This window comes from Thamnophis elegans, chromosome 11 (assembly GCF_009769535.1).
Source record: "Thamnophis elegans isolate rThaEle1 chromosome 11, rThaEle1.pri, whole genome shotgun sequence".
Taxonomy (NCBI): domain Eukaryota; kingdom Metazoa; phylum Chordata; class Lepidosauria; order Squamata; family Colubridae; genus Thamnophis; species Thamnophis elegans.
The window spans coordinates 16,094,091-16,109,237 of NC_045551.1; the positions used below are offsets into that span (position 1 = coordinate 16,094,091).

General features: G+C 39.1%; 1 protein-coding gene across 1 annotated transcript in view; it reads right to left on the bottom strand.

The window, feature by feature from the left end:
• Nucleotides 1–1,204: 1,204 nt before the first annotated feature.
• Nucleotides 1,205–15,147, bottom strand: part of LOC116514737 (cysteine-rich protein 2-like) — a 56,704-nt gene continuing 42,761 nt past the window's right edge. Inside the window, 5 exon segments of the mRNA XM_032226418.1 lie at nt 1,205–2,381; nt 2,383–2,425; nt 7,975–8,032; nt 9,651–9,745; nt 11,867–11,935. Coding sequence (XP_032082309.1) covers nt 2,360–2,381; nt 2,383–2,425; nt 7,975–8,032; nt 9,651–9,745; nt 11,867–11,935 — 287 coding nt within the window. The 3' untranslated portion in view covers nt 1,205–2,359.

The window sequence follows — 15,147 nt, forward strand, 5'->3', positions numbered from 1 at the left end:
AAGGCTAAAACTCCCGTGCAAGAAGCTAGGACCAAAGTTTATAGGGCCTTTCCCTATAGTGAAACTAATTAACCCTACTTATCCTCCCTCACCTGCTAGGGAAAGTTCGTGCAGTATTTCACAGCAGCTTGTTAAAGCCGGCAGTAGGCTCCCTGATCAAACAAGTAGATTGGGCCGCCCCCAAAACCAATAGTGGTATAGGAGCCACATGGGTCAAGAGCTGGAATGTGAAGGCAGATAGGTTGGTCAAACAGTTTCATGATGAGTTCCCCAGAAACCTAAGGATCTCCAGGAGGAGGAAGGGAGGGTTGAGCTGAGCCTTGACTAGGTTCACCCTGTATGCTTTTGTCTTGCAGTAAGTCATCTTACGGGTGGGGTGGGGTCTGTCAACCCTGAAGCTGACCTGACTGGAGACATCTTGTTGCTTCAATGTTGTCACACTGGAGCTGAGGGTAGGTAGAGGGGATTAGAGGTAGGGTTTTGTAGCCAAAATAAAATACTTTCTCTTGGGAACCAAGGACATTCTCACACCTGGCCCGTGGAAGGTCACCAGGCAACCAGACAGCGTCTTGATTGGACCATGTGACTGTTTGAGGTTAAGGGGAACCTTCAGAATTGGTTTTCACCAGGACTGGGCCAATATGGTATCTCCAATAGAGCTACTGTATTCTTTGAGGAATTCATCTGCCTTGGAGTTTTGCTTGTTATGAGTTTATTACTTGGAACCCTGAATATATGTAGATGTATCAATGATATATCTTCATTCAAGCAATATATAAAGATGATGTAATTAAACAAAACTAGAAAAAAGACTTTTCAGTCATTTATGCAACCAAAAAATGCAACAGATATGCCATTTTCTGCATGGAGAAAATAAGTACACCTCTGGCATTAGCTCCTTTGGCTGTACAACCCCCCCCCCTGCAACCCCCACTGCCCTGATTGGATGCTGGGAGGTGCAGCTATTTGTCCCCTGCACCAATTTGCCAGGGTGGAAATGTGCTTGCAGGCTGGGGCTGAGAGCAATTGTCAGTGGAGAATTGGTGGAAGGAAGGCTACTTACTTTGTTTCAGCTGTGTCGGGTGGCTGGAAGTGAAATGGTCATGACCAAAGGGCGATGCATAATTGTCCTAGACTCCTCTGAGTTCATTATGCTTAGAATGAACTACCCTTCCTCTCCTACAAAGAATAGCTTCAAACACAGTACATGTCAAACATCTTTATTAATTGCAAAAGGTATGCAGATAAGCATTCTGGGTTAGAAAAAGTAGTCTACAGGTTGGGTAGTGCAGGTTTTACAATGAAAATGTACAATGCTACCTCTGCTCATACATTTGATTAGTTCCAATTGTGCCTTCTGAATTTATAATAACCCAGGGACCCTAAAAACACTAGAAGGATATACTCTTTTCCAAAGCCAAAAAGAACTTTACTATCTGGCTATAAATAAATTTCAAGCACATAAATAATAAGATCAGAACTGGTTCCTCTGCAAACAGCTACGGTCCCTTTCTAACACATAAACACACACACAGAGACTTTTTCTACTTCTCCCACTTTTACTGCTTGAGCTTTATACCAAGTTGCTTGGATGGCAAGCAATAATATTCTCCATGTATACATAAAAGTGACAGATACCTACATAAATAACTTATACTTCCATATCCAAGTTTGGACCACATTCTGTCTAGCATAACATTAGTAGGGTCATAATTTCTGACAGGTTCCTCATGAATATAAACTATTTTCAACAAACAACACTTTAACTTCAACTAAGTATAGTGGACCCTATGTCAGGCTGCTAGGAAGAACTTGCTGCTGACATCTGCTTCAACAAGGGACTAGCTCTGAACTGTAATGAAACTTTATGCAGGAAGGCAATCCATAGCCGGTAAGAACTTTAGCTCTCAATCTAGGAGTTATCATTCTACATTTAGCAGCCTTGTTCAAAGATATACCTGATTTTTTAACCTCGCTGAAGAGTTTGTTTATTCCTCCAATTGTTCAGCCATTAATAGTGAATGGTAAGTTGGACCTTTAAAAATGAACTAATAACTCCAAAGGCTGGAGGGGACATTACAAAATTGTATTCTGTCATACAAAGTAATGGCAGCAACATAACAGAGTTGAAGTAAAACCAAAGTGAGGGAGAAACAGCTCCATCTTTTTAAAGCACACCATTAAAAATTGGAAGAGGGAACAGAATATCATCTGCCTGGGGAGCATACAAAAGAACAGATACAGCTATCTCATCCTCCTGCTTCTAAGCAGGTTTGACTATATTTACACACATAAGATTAATGAAGAGAATGCAGTGCAAATGGGCTGAGCAGGTGGATAGTTGGCTAGAAAAACGCTCTCAAGGTTGGTCTTTTGCTTCAGTCTTTATCATAGATGTAGCTTCCAACTGCACCTGTGTTCACTCCTACAAAAGAAAAGAAAAAGTCAGTAGAGGAATTAAGGGAAAATAAGCTAAAGGGAAAAGACTGTTTGGGACAGTTTGGGAATATTTGTATTTATATGACTTTGAAAACTAGTAGTTAATTCATTATTGGAAAATGAATGTTTATATAGTATATAAGTAGGTATCAGCAAATTCAGAGAACTCAGGGTTTGGAAAATGCTTAGAGGCTGCATAGTTTTGACTGAGAGAAAGAGGCAATGTGATAAAATGAAGGAAGGAAGGAAGGAAGGAAGGAAGGAAGGAAGGAAGGAAGGAAGGAAGGAAGGAAGGAAGGAAGGAAGGAAGGAAGGAAGGAAGGAAGCAGTGGTGGGTTGCAGGCGGTACGCCCCGATACGCAAGTACTGGAGCCAACCCGGAGCACCGGATACCGTTCTGGTACGGTGCTGCGGAGGGCCCACCCGCCCGCCTGAGCTCCTTACCGGTGTTTAAAGGCTTCTGTTCTTCCGCGCAGGGACATGGCGCGTACAGCTCCATGGAGCATCTGGAGCATCGCGGAGTGTCATGGTGGCACTAAGACACATGCGTGTGCTGCACATGTGTGCGCGCATGCTGCACGCGTCCATGAGGACGCTGACGGCCCCATTCCAACCGTACCGATTGGAACGGGATTTGAAACCCACCACTGGAAGGAACCATAATGCTAATGTGACACTCAATGAGTTTGCCATAGGAGAATGATTTTATTTATCATTATATTATGTTATGATCCTGTTCACACACACACACACACACACACACACAAAATCCAGTAGTAAAAACATTGCTTAAAAAAGTAATAAAAGTTCCAACAATCAGCTGTGTGACAATCAGCTGTGCCTCGGCATTTTTAAAAACTTTTTAAGCATTTTTTAACTTAGCAAAGACTTAGACTTTTTCAGCAGCTTTATCCCAGGCATATAGAAGAAGAGGTGTGTCTTCAATCACATTTGCACCTGCCATTTTGACTTTTTTAAAATATATTTTTTATTTTTTATTTTCAAAACTGTCAGCCTCTGCTTTGCTGCTGCTTCGGCTGCCATTGAAACAGAGAGGGGGGGGCATGGTATTTGGGAGGGGTTTATTAATTGTGCTGGAGGAAGATTCTGGAGTTCTGCTGCCTGTCAGACTACGTATGCGGAGGAGGTTCCTGCCAAGGCCAACGGCACCGACATTCCATCTTGGTGATGCCTTTCGAAGTTATCTCACACCTGACACTTAGGAGAATTATGATTGGACTGTAACTGGGATGCCAAGGGGTGGGGAATGGGTTATTTTATATATCATTCATTTTCACGCCTAAATAATCAGTCTTCGCTTTGCTACGCTTCTAATCATTTATAATTAGTAAAAGTACACTTGATTTCTATCAATGGAGTCTCGTGGTCTTCTTTCCTAATTACTCAATGAAGAGGTGCTGACAAAAACAAACACAACACAAAGAATCTTCCTTCTTTACATACTGTAGAAAGTGTATCAGTTGGTTACAAAAGACGTTCGTGCATCTCTTCCACAGTCATTAACCATAATTCATATTAACTCAAGTATTTTAACTCAGATATTCATACATGTTACCATCATCATACTTCCATTTTCATTTGACTATAATTGTTTAAATGTCCATCATAAAATATACCAAGATGTAATACATAACCACATACTGGCATTTCATTTACTATTTCTAAAATCCTCCAATAACACTGAATCCTTATGTCCTATTCTAGCTAAACATCCATAATATTTAGTAACAAAATTTTCTAGTCCTCCTTTCTAAATCACTGTTTATAATTTACATCCAGTTTCCTTATGTTGAACCTATATTTATATTTATATTTGTATGTGTACACACACACACACACACACACACACACACAAACACAGAGTTATCATTATCCATCCTTTATTTGACTGATCCTGTATCATAACATTTTCCCCCTAATAATCAAGACTTAACTGAATCTAACTTAGTTCTTTTTTATTAACCTTTATATATAATCAAAAAGATTTCTAATCTTCCTTTTATGGGTACCATTCAAAATTCATATCCAATTATTACTTATCATAACACTGCACATATATACATTATTATCATTATCAATTATTTATTTAACTATATCCATTGACACTAAATTTCACTAAGTTTAACTAGTTTTAAATTATATACTTCTATCTATCAACCTGTATCTTTCCAGTAGCAAAACAGTCTCATGTCTCCTTCATTTGTGGTATCAGTCCTCTAATCATCTCCTTAATCAAATTTGTATGGACTCCTCTTAGCAACTCATTGCTTATAAAATCTCTCATGTAATTTCGATGCCCTTCTTCTGTTTCCTTAATCAGCTTATCTTTAATTGTCAGTAGTGTTATCAATGATAACACTGATTGCAGCATTGAAATCATCCCAGGAGAAAAACTCCATAAGCCCCAGATATACTCGATGACCCCATGTGAAATGGAGGAATTACGAGTCAGAGAGAAGGCTAATCATAAATCCCATTTTATCTCGGTCAGTGGGGAAATCCTCTGCTCTCAAGCTGATAAATAAAAGCTACTTTCAACTTGGTTATGGCCACTGCAGCATTCCTATGGTCATTGCCCATACTACTAACCACAGGGACACTGTAGCATCCTCCTGCTTATCAGATCCCCCATCCCATCCTGCTGTGTCCCCCAAGCCCTCCTCCACACACAGTCACCCATCATGCACTTACCATTTGGAGATCTCTAGAGATTTGGACCTTTAGAGGGCAGGCTACTCCATCTCTCAGCATCCCTGGGTTGCATGGTTGCATCCTGGAAGCAGCTACCATTTTTAGAGTGGTCATAATTCTTGCATTGCACAAAATGGCAGCTACTTCTAGGATGCAAGCACATGTCCCAGAGAATGGTGAATGGTGTACTCCACTTCTCTAATGCAGTCTCCACAGTGCTCCAGAAAGACCCAGAGCTTTTTGTAGTGTTGCAGAGATCGGATTAGGAAAGCAGGATGGACTGCTTCATCCCTGGGCCCCCTTGCCTATGGCTGCTCAGAAAATAGAGGCTGCTTCTACAGTTGGAAGGGACCTTAGAGGTTTTCTAGTCCAACCCACTCCTAAAGTAGGAGACCCTATACCATTTCAGACAAGTCGTTGTCCAATCTCTTCTTAAAAACCTCCAGTGTTGGAACACCCACAACTTTTGGAAGCAAGTCCCACCGATGAATTGTTCTGTCAGGAAATTTCTCCTTTGTTCTAGGTTTGTTCTCTCTTTGATTAGTTTCCATCCATTGCATCTTGTTCTACCCTCAGCTGCTTTGGAGAATAGGTTGATCCCCTCTTTTTGGTAGCAGTCTCTTCGATATTGAAACACTTCTATCAAACACTTCAGTCCTTTTAATTGAACTAAATATAGTTCTTCATATGTTTTAGCCTTCTTTTTTAAATTTTTAATTTTATCAATTTCATATATACATTCACAATTATATGATCTCATAACTGTTATTAATAATATGTATTTATAACAATTTTTCCCTACAGTTGACAATATACTTGAAGATTGCTTTCTTACCATCCCATAGATCCATCTTATCTTACAACGGTCCTACTTCTTCTTCCCTCCCTCCCTCTTTCCTTCCCTCGTTTCTTCTCTCCTACTCTCCTTCCTTCCCTCCTTCCTTCCCTCCCTCCTTCCCCCTTCCCTCCTTCCTTCCCTCCTTCCTTCTCTCCTTCTCTCCTTCCTTTCCCACTTCCTTTCCTCCTTCCTTCCCCCTTCCTTCTCTCCTACATTCCCTCCTTCCTTCCCTCCTTTCTTCTCTCCTTCCTTCCTTCCCTCCTTCCTTCCCTCCTTTCTTCTCTCCTTCCTTCCTTCCCTCCTTTCTTCCCTCCTTGCTTCCCTCCCTCCTGTTTTAGCCTTCTAATCCTCTTTATTGCTCTTCTCTGCACTCTTTTTAGAGTCTCAACATTTTTATATATCATGGCAAGCAAACCTGGATGCAATATTCCAAGTGTGGTCTTATAAAGGAATTACAAAGTAGTACTCACACTACATGTGATCTTAATTCTATCTCTCTCTTAATGCAGTCTAAGACTGTGTTGGCTTTTTTTTTTGCAGTTACAGCACACTGCTAGCTCATATTTAAATGATTGTCCACTAGGATGCCAAGATCCCTCTCATAGTTACTAGTGTTGAGTCAGGTATCACCTATTCTATACTTACAGCAGAAGCTTCCCCAACACGAAGTCCAGAACTTCAGAGATTTTCAAAAGATATGTACACAATAGGTGATCGGGGATGGGTACGAGGGGTTGGGCTCAGCAGAATGGGAAGCAGTCCCAAATCCCCAAAGAGTGAGAAGCAGAGCATGGGTTGTGTTTGGGTGAGCGAGGCCTTGGGAAGTCCAGAGCAGGTGGGGCTGAATGTCCTGGACCCCTATTCCTGAAGCACCTCATGCTCTGCTTAATGAATGCATCAAAGAGAGCACAAGTAGTCGAGGTGGTATTCATCAGGTTCTGATCAGTTCTGGAGAACTGGTAGCGGAAAGTTTGAGTAGTTGGGAGAACTGGTAAATACCACCTCTGACTGGCCCTGCCCCAGTGGTGAAATTCAATTTTTTTTACTACCAGTTCTATGGGCGTGGCTTGGTGGGTGTGGCAGGGGAGGGATACTGCAAAATCTCCATTCCACCCCACTCCAGGGGAAGGTTACTATAAAATCCCCAATTCGGTCCCCACTCCTGGGGGAAGGATATTGCAAAATCTCCATTCCCACCCCTCTGGGGCCTGCCAGAGGTGGTATTTGCCGGTTCTCCAAACTACTCAAAATTTCCGCTACCGGTTCTCCAGAACCTGTCAGAACCTGCTGAATTTGACTCCTGCCCCACTCCCATCTATTCTCTGCCTCCCAAATCTCAGCTGATCAGGAGGGAATGGGGATTTTGCAGAACCTTCCCCTGGAGTGGGGAAGGAATGGAGATTTTACGGTATCCTTCCCCTGCCATGCCCACCAAGCCATACTATGCCCACCAAGCCATGCCCACAGAACCGGTAGTAAAAAAATTTGAATCCCACCACTAACAGGTGGGATGGGGGGTTATTAAGCAAGGAGATCATGTGGTTGCCTCGCATAACAATTGTCATAATTTACTACCATAATGAGCAGGCTCCATTATGATTGTGAGTAGAGGACTACCTGTAAATGAAATATATTATTCAGGAGTAATATATTCTCCTTTATTGATAATATTATCTGTATAATATTATATGGTACATTATCTATTATAAGTAATAATATTAATGTATTTTTGTCCTGGCCTAGTATTTAAAATATTCTACTGTTTCTTGATGTGGCCCCAATTCTTTTGTAACATGGTTCCTAGCATAAACTTCAAACGCTTATGTCCTCACCCCAACCAATGCTTTGCTATCTCTGCTCTAAATCTGCTAAGCCTGAATTGTCAAATACAAGACTAGATTTTAATTCCAACAGAAGAGGTAAGTGATAATAAACAAGCCAATTGCCTTTTCAATATTTAAATTGATTTCTGTCCATCACTTTACCTTTTGGTCCAAACAGGATGCCATAGCATGGCTTGTGGCAATATGGCTGTCCATCATGCTGGTAGGAAAAAAAAAAAAAAAGATACATTAATGTAAGTCATGAGATCAGCACCCTTTCTGCTAAAAACTTTCAATGCATTGTTAACTTTTGAACAAAACCAATAATTTTTGTTCCCATCAATATTTTCAATAACTTTACACCTCAAAGCACATTAAGTATAAATAACCTAGTTTATATAAAGACCTACTCTAGAGGAGGCACCCAAAATAAAACAATCGTCTTAGCCCCTAGTATATCTCATACTATTTCAGGGCAATTACAACGTAAGACCACTGCCTTAGTTCTAGCATACATAGAAATAAAACTGCAAGCCTTTGACTTAATTAAAAGTTATGTCCATTAATGGCAAGTAGTATATATTGTGCCTGAATGCAAAAACATCTTTTGGATCCCAAATCTCACTGACTGACAGTGCAGAACAATGATCTAATACCTCTCTGTACCTAGGGTCATTTAGTCTTCATTGGTTATACTTTTGGCATACAGTTAGTTGCCTTGCAGCAGCAAAAGAATGCTGTTTATTGATTTTCTAACTGTAAAAGTCTTCAGAAGTCATCTGATATAAATCTCGTGCAGGAGCTTCTCTGAAGCCTCTGGAGTGCAAAAACATAGCCCTACGGCCAAATTGGAAGTTTGGGAACAGACTTCCAGTTTGCTCATAGGGCCGTTTTTCGCCCTCCGGAGCCTTCAGGAGGCTTCCCTGAAGGCTCCAGAGGGCGAAAAACAGCCCTACGGCCAAACCATAAATCACTTTTCCTGAATTTCTGGTTTGCCCGTAGGGCTGTTTTTTGCACTCAAATGGCCTCAAAAGAAGGCTGAAGTCATCCAGCCAGTGCGCGCATGCACACTGGAGCGGACAGGACAACGCCTCGCGTGCCCTGACAAATGGCTCCACATGCCAGCTATGGCACGCATGCCATAGGTTCGCCATCACGGTTCTAGAGTGATAATGCAGCTCTTTGGTCTAAGAACTCCTATGTCCATAATACAACACATTAGAATTATCAAAAAGTAAAGTGTACTTTGAATTAATTGATTCTCAATTAATCAATTAATTCAAAGTACACTTCTCAGATTTTTTTAACTTGTAAATTGAACGTACAACCCTAGAATTACCTGGTAATTTCCAATCCAAAAAGTAACCATTGTGACTTCTGTAAGTTTTTATGATCAGTCCAGATCAACCAGGTACATCACCTGGTTTCTACTCAGAACAGCAGCATACATTACAGTTTACAAACAAAAACATACATCTCCAAAATTTCAGTAAGAAAATATAGAAATCAAACAACACAGATACTTTATACTGTTGATAAATAAATCAGATGCAGATTATATCAGAACATTTGTGAATTACTCTCCAAAAGACATCTAGAAGGACCAAAGGATACAGTAAGGAAGAAACATTTGATTATGAAGTAAAATGTAAGGAATAATTAATTATAAAGAATCAATATATGGTTTATTTTGTGATATCAAATATTAATGTGAAATGATGCCAAAATCTGCTTCTCTTCCAGATCTTGTTTCATGTCATCTAGGAGCAAAATAAGCAAAAGGTTCAATTCCAAAAACACCAGAAGATAAAACTGAATCCAACATAATAGTTTCCTACCTCAGCATGGCCTCCAGGAATAAGAGTCTTCCCGCAACGCTCACAACGTAGACAGGGACGGTGCCAATCCTTGCCCAATGAAGTCACCTTCTCAGCTATAATACAGAAGAAAATGCATGCAGTTCAACTTTTTTATAAGTGTAAATCAATATGCTCACTTTGGAGTAAAGGCAGTTGCATGTTGTTAAAAATAAGAATCGTAATACTTCATCCTTGTCCTCAACGATGATTTCAAGACCTTCAAAGAATATTATATTCTGAATTGAATATAGTTTTAAACTATATTTAAAACTCAACAATATGGGATAGAGAGCATCACCACCAGTTGGATTTGTAATTGGCTGACACATTATACTCCACAAGTAGTCCTTAATGGTACTACATCTACATGGATGGAAGTAAGCAATACGGTACCACAAGGTTTCGTCTTCATAAATGACTTAGATGAGGGAATAGAAGGGGAACTCATCAAATTTGCAGATGATACTAAATTGGCAGGAATAGTTGACACTCCAGAATGCAAGCTTAAGATCCAAAACGATCTTAACAGACTTGAACAATGGGCCCTATCCAGCAAAATGAAATTTAATGTTGAGAAAGGCAAGGTTTTATACTTGGGCAGGGAAAACCAAAGGTTAGGCTAGGCAAAAACCTGGCTTAAAAACAGAAACTATGAGAGGGACCTTGGAATAGACAATCTATGAGTAGACAGTTTATCACAATCACTTACATATGAGCCAGCAGTGTGCGGCAATAGCCAAAAAAGCTAATTCAATCCTTCGTGTATAAACAGAGGCATAAAATCAAAATCACATGAAGTATTAGTACTGCTGTATAAAATCACACTTGGAATATTGCATCCAGTTTTAATCACCACATTACAAAAAAGATGTTGATATTTTGGAAAAAGTGCAGAGAAGAGCAATTAAAATGTGCATCACACTGTTGGCTCATACTTAAGTCTAGATCCTTCTCACAGTTGCTACTATTGAGGCAAGTATCTCCTATACCTGTGCATCTTATTATTCTTGCCTATGCCTAGGACCTTATTTTTCTCACCACTGAATTGCATGTTTTGATAAGGCTGTCAGGACTTTCTGAATATTGAGTCTGTCTTCTAAAATACAGGTGAAACTTGAAAAATTAGAATATCGTGCATTTATTTCAGTAATGCAACTTAAAAGGTGAAACTAATATATAAGATAAGACTCATTACATGCAAAGCAAGATAGTTCAAGCCGTGATTTGTCATAATTGTGATAATTATGGCGTACAGCTCATGAAAACCCCAAATCCACCATGTCAGAAAATTAGAATATTACATGCAATCAATAAAACAAGGATTGTACATAGAACAACATTGGACCTCTGAAAAGTATAAGCATGCATATGTACTCAGTACTTGGATTGGGCCCCTTTTGCAGCAATTACTGCCTCAATATGGTATGGCATGGAAGCTATCAGCCTGTGGCACTGCTGAGGTGTTATGGAAGACCAGGATGCTTCAATAGTGTCCTGCATTGTTTGGTCTCATGTCTCTCATCTTTCTCTTGGCAATGCCCCATAGATTCTCTTTGGGGTTCAAGTCAGACGAGTTTGCTGGCCAATCAAGCAAAATAATCCAACTGTCATTGAACCAGGTTTTGGTGCTTTTGGCAGTGTGGGCAGCTGGAAAATGAAGTCAGCATCCCCATAAAGCTCATCTGCGGAAAAAAGCATGAAGTGCTCTAAAATCTCCTGGTAGACGGCTGCCTTGACCCTAGTCTTAATGAAGCACACTGATCCAAAGTCCTGTTGCTCAGTGGTACACAGTCCTCTTTTCTGATGAGAGCAACTTTTGCCAAAAGCACCAAAAACTGGTTCAATGACCATGGGATTACTGTGCTTGATTGGCCTCTCCATTCTTCCTCCATACTCTGGGTCCTTGGTTTCCAAATGAGATGCAAAAGTTGTTCTCATCAGAAAAGAGGTAATGTGAAGTTGGTTCGAATGTTATATTGCTATGTTACATCTCAGAGAACAGTAATGATCCTTAAATTTCTCTTATGTATAAAAAAATATATACTACGTATTTTCCATAATAAAATTAGGATAACTCCCTTTTAAAAATCTACCATTTCCAGATGAAGTGTGTTTCTTTCATGAAACTGCAAGATCCTCTATACTTGTGAGATAATTCAGGTCCAATGCAAACAGGAGATCTTCACAAAACTCACCAAAATAGACTCTCTTGGAGCAGCGTGGACAGACATTGGGTTCTCCAGTGAATGTAGTAATGCTGGAGGCTGAAACAGGTAATAATGCATTTAGTTACACACACAAGCAAAATTCTGATAACCTGCATTAGTTCTCTTTGGAAATATGCTCTGAACCTGATATTGATGCCCTGAATCTACTCTGCATCTTTTGTGAAAAAGTAAAAAAGCAGAATTACCCTGGTATTAAGAAACAAAATAGGAATATCATAGAAGAAGAGTTAAGTGGCTAGATTAATTACTTAATATTCTAAGCAAGATTTCAATCACCTCTGCATTACATATAGATCATTGTTCCAAGAAGCTCAGATCCAAAATACCTGTGTTTCCCCAAAAGTAAGACTGGGTATTATATTTTTTGCCACCAAAAAAGACAACAGGTCTTATTTTTTGGGAGTGGGGGAATGTTGTCCACTGACTCACCTCACTTATGCTATTACCAGTGGCCTTTTCGCTGTCAGAGGCCTTCAGGAATTTCTTCTACAACTAGAAAGGCTTTCCTGAAGGCCTCTTCAGCTGATAACAGAGCTCCGGATCAGTCTGCAGCTCTATTATCAGCTGCAGAGGCCTTCAGGAAAGCCTTGCTGGCTGCAGAAGAAAATGGACTGGCAATGCAGGTGTTGGAATGTGTGAGGTCTTGTTGAAAAATTTGATCTGTCCCCAATTCCAGACTGTTTTTTAAAAAAATATTTTTTTTATTTTCAAAAGAAACACAACACATAAAATCTTCTACATACTGTAGAAAATGTATCAGTTGGTTACAAAAATACTTTCATGCATCTTTTCCACAGTCATCAAACATAATTCATATTAACTCAAGTATTTTAACTCAGATATTTATACATGTTACCATCATCATACCTCCATTTTCATTTGACTATAATTGTTTAAATGTCCTTCATCATAAAATGTACCAAGATTTAATACATAACCACATACTGGCATTCATTTACTATTTCTAAAATCCTCCAACAACACTGAATCCTTATGTCCTATTCTAGCTAAACATCCATAATATTTAATAACAAAATTTTCTAATCCTCCTTTCCAAATCACTGTTTACAATTTCCATCCAGTTTCCTTATGTTGTATCCATACATACATACATACATACATACATACATACATACATATATATATATATACGTTGTTATCATTATCCCTCGTTTATTTAACTATATCCTGTATCATAACATTTTCCCCCTAGTAATCAAGACTTAACTGTATCTAACTTAGTTCTTTTTTATTAACCTTTGTATATAATCCAAAAGGATTTCTAATCTTCCTTTCATGGGTATCATTCAATGTTCATACCCAATTATTACTTATCATAACACCACACATTGTATATATTATCATTATCAATAATCTATTTAACTATATCTATTGTCACTAAATTTCACTAAGTTTAACTAGTTTTAAATTATACTCTTCCATCTAGCAACCTGTATCTTTCCAGTAGCAAAACAGTCTCATATCTTCTGCCATTTGTGGTGTCAGTCCTCTAATCATCTCCTTAATCAATTTTGTATGGACTCCTCTTAGCAACTCATTGCTTATAAAATCTCTTATGTAATTGTAATGCCCATCTTCTGTTTCCTTAATCAGCTTATCTTTGATTGTTGGTAGTGTTATCAATGATGTTGCTAATAAAATTTCTCTCTTTAAATCCATAAATTCTTTTGTTTTTTCTTCTTCTGTATCTTGCCATCTGGGGTATGTTTCACCTCCATTTAATTCCTCTTTCAGTATTCCACTGTTTCCATTTTCAGAGACAAACCAATCACCATAAATATCAGCAAATTTAATTTCTTTATATTCATTTTCCTCTTCAATTTTTAGGATTTTAACCACCACTTTTCCCACTTGATAAACATCTCCAACTTCTTCATCATATTTTACTGTTAGATGCTCTGTCTTCCAACTTCTTCTCTATCTTTTCATATTTATTTGATAATTTCTATATTTCTGAGAATATCTTTTGCAGATTTAAAGTTTCTTTCTGCTGTTGAAATTGTGCCATTATATCCAGCTAACAAACACTGCTGCTCTAGCTTGGAAGGTTTTAACAAGATTAAGCATAGATTCACAATAAAGTTTTATTTTCACTTTTCTCTGGTTAAAGGTATACTTCAAAGAGACATCTGTATGCTTTTCTTCTTATCACTATCTATAAACAAGCAGTGAGATCTTGGAGTGCCAAGCCAGGATAATCAGTGAGAAAAATAAGAGTGTTTCGTTTCCAATACACAAATCTCCAGCCTCCAAGTAGCAGTGTTATTGTTTCAAGTTTTTTGTTTCTTTTTGTATCTTTTTTGCATTTCAAGTTTTAAAAAGTCCGATTCTTTTTTTTTTGAAAATCAAAAGTTTTATTTCTTTTAAAACAAACATTTCATCATTCCTCAATCAGTAAGACATCAAAGTACAATTTTTTGTATGTCAAAATAATTCTAGTTTACCACCAAATTCTTGTCTAGCCTAATGCATACCCCTCCCTCCCTCCCCCTCCCCCCAACCCCCCTCCGACTTCCCCCCCCGACTTCCCAGAACCCATACACGGTATGGATTTTTAACAAACACAGTCTAAAATCTGTTGAAAAAAAGAAATAAAGAAATTAATGACATTCTACATTGACCTTAGCTTCTTCTTGCTGAGCTAACTTTAAACAATTTAAATCATTTCTGATCTTAAGCATAGGCTAACTGGAATTTCTTGGTCCCGTATTTATTTTGTATATAGTCAATCCATTTTTTCCAGTCTCGTTTATATCTCTCACTTGAGTGATCTTTAAGATATGCCGATATTTTAGCCATCTCGGCTAAATTTGTAACTTTCAATGTCCATTCTTGAGTTGTAGGCAAGTCTTCCTTCTTCCAGTATTGCGCCACCAACAGTCTTGCTGCCGTCTGTTTTCCCCGTGCTCAGAAAAGCAACTTTGAGAAGGTCCTTTGCTAGCAGGCAGGTTCTAGGGCGCCTGCTGCCACCAAAGGACCTTCCCGAAGTTGCTTTTCTGAGCATGGGGAAAAGGGACGGTATTTTGTCCCTTCTGTCTCCCCATTGCTCAGAAAAAAAAACTCCGGGAAGGTCCTTTGGTGGCGGCAGGCATCCTAGAACCTGCCTGCTAGCAAAGGATCTTCCCGAAGTTGCTTTTCTGAGCAACGGGGAGACAGAAGGGACAAAATACCGTCCGGCTGGGACAGGTATACAGGGCCGGGGGCAGGGCAGGCTTACTTCTGGGTCC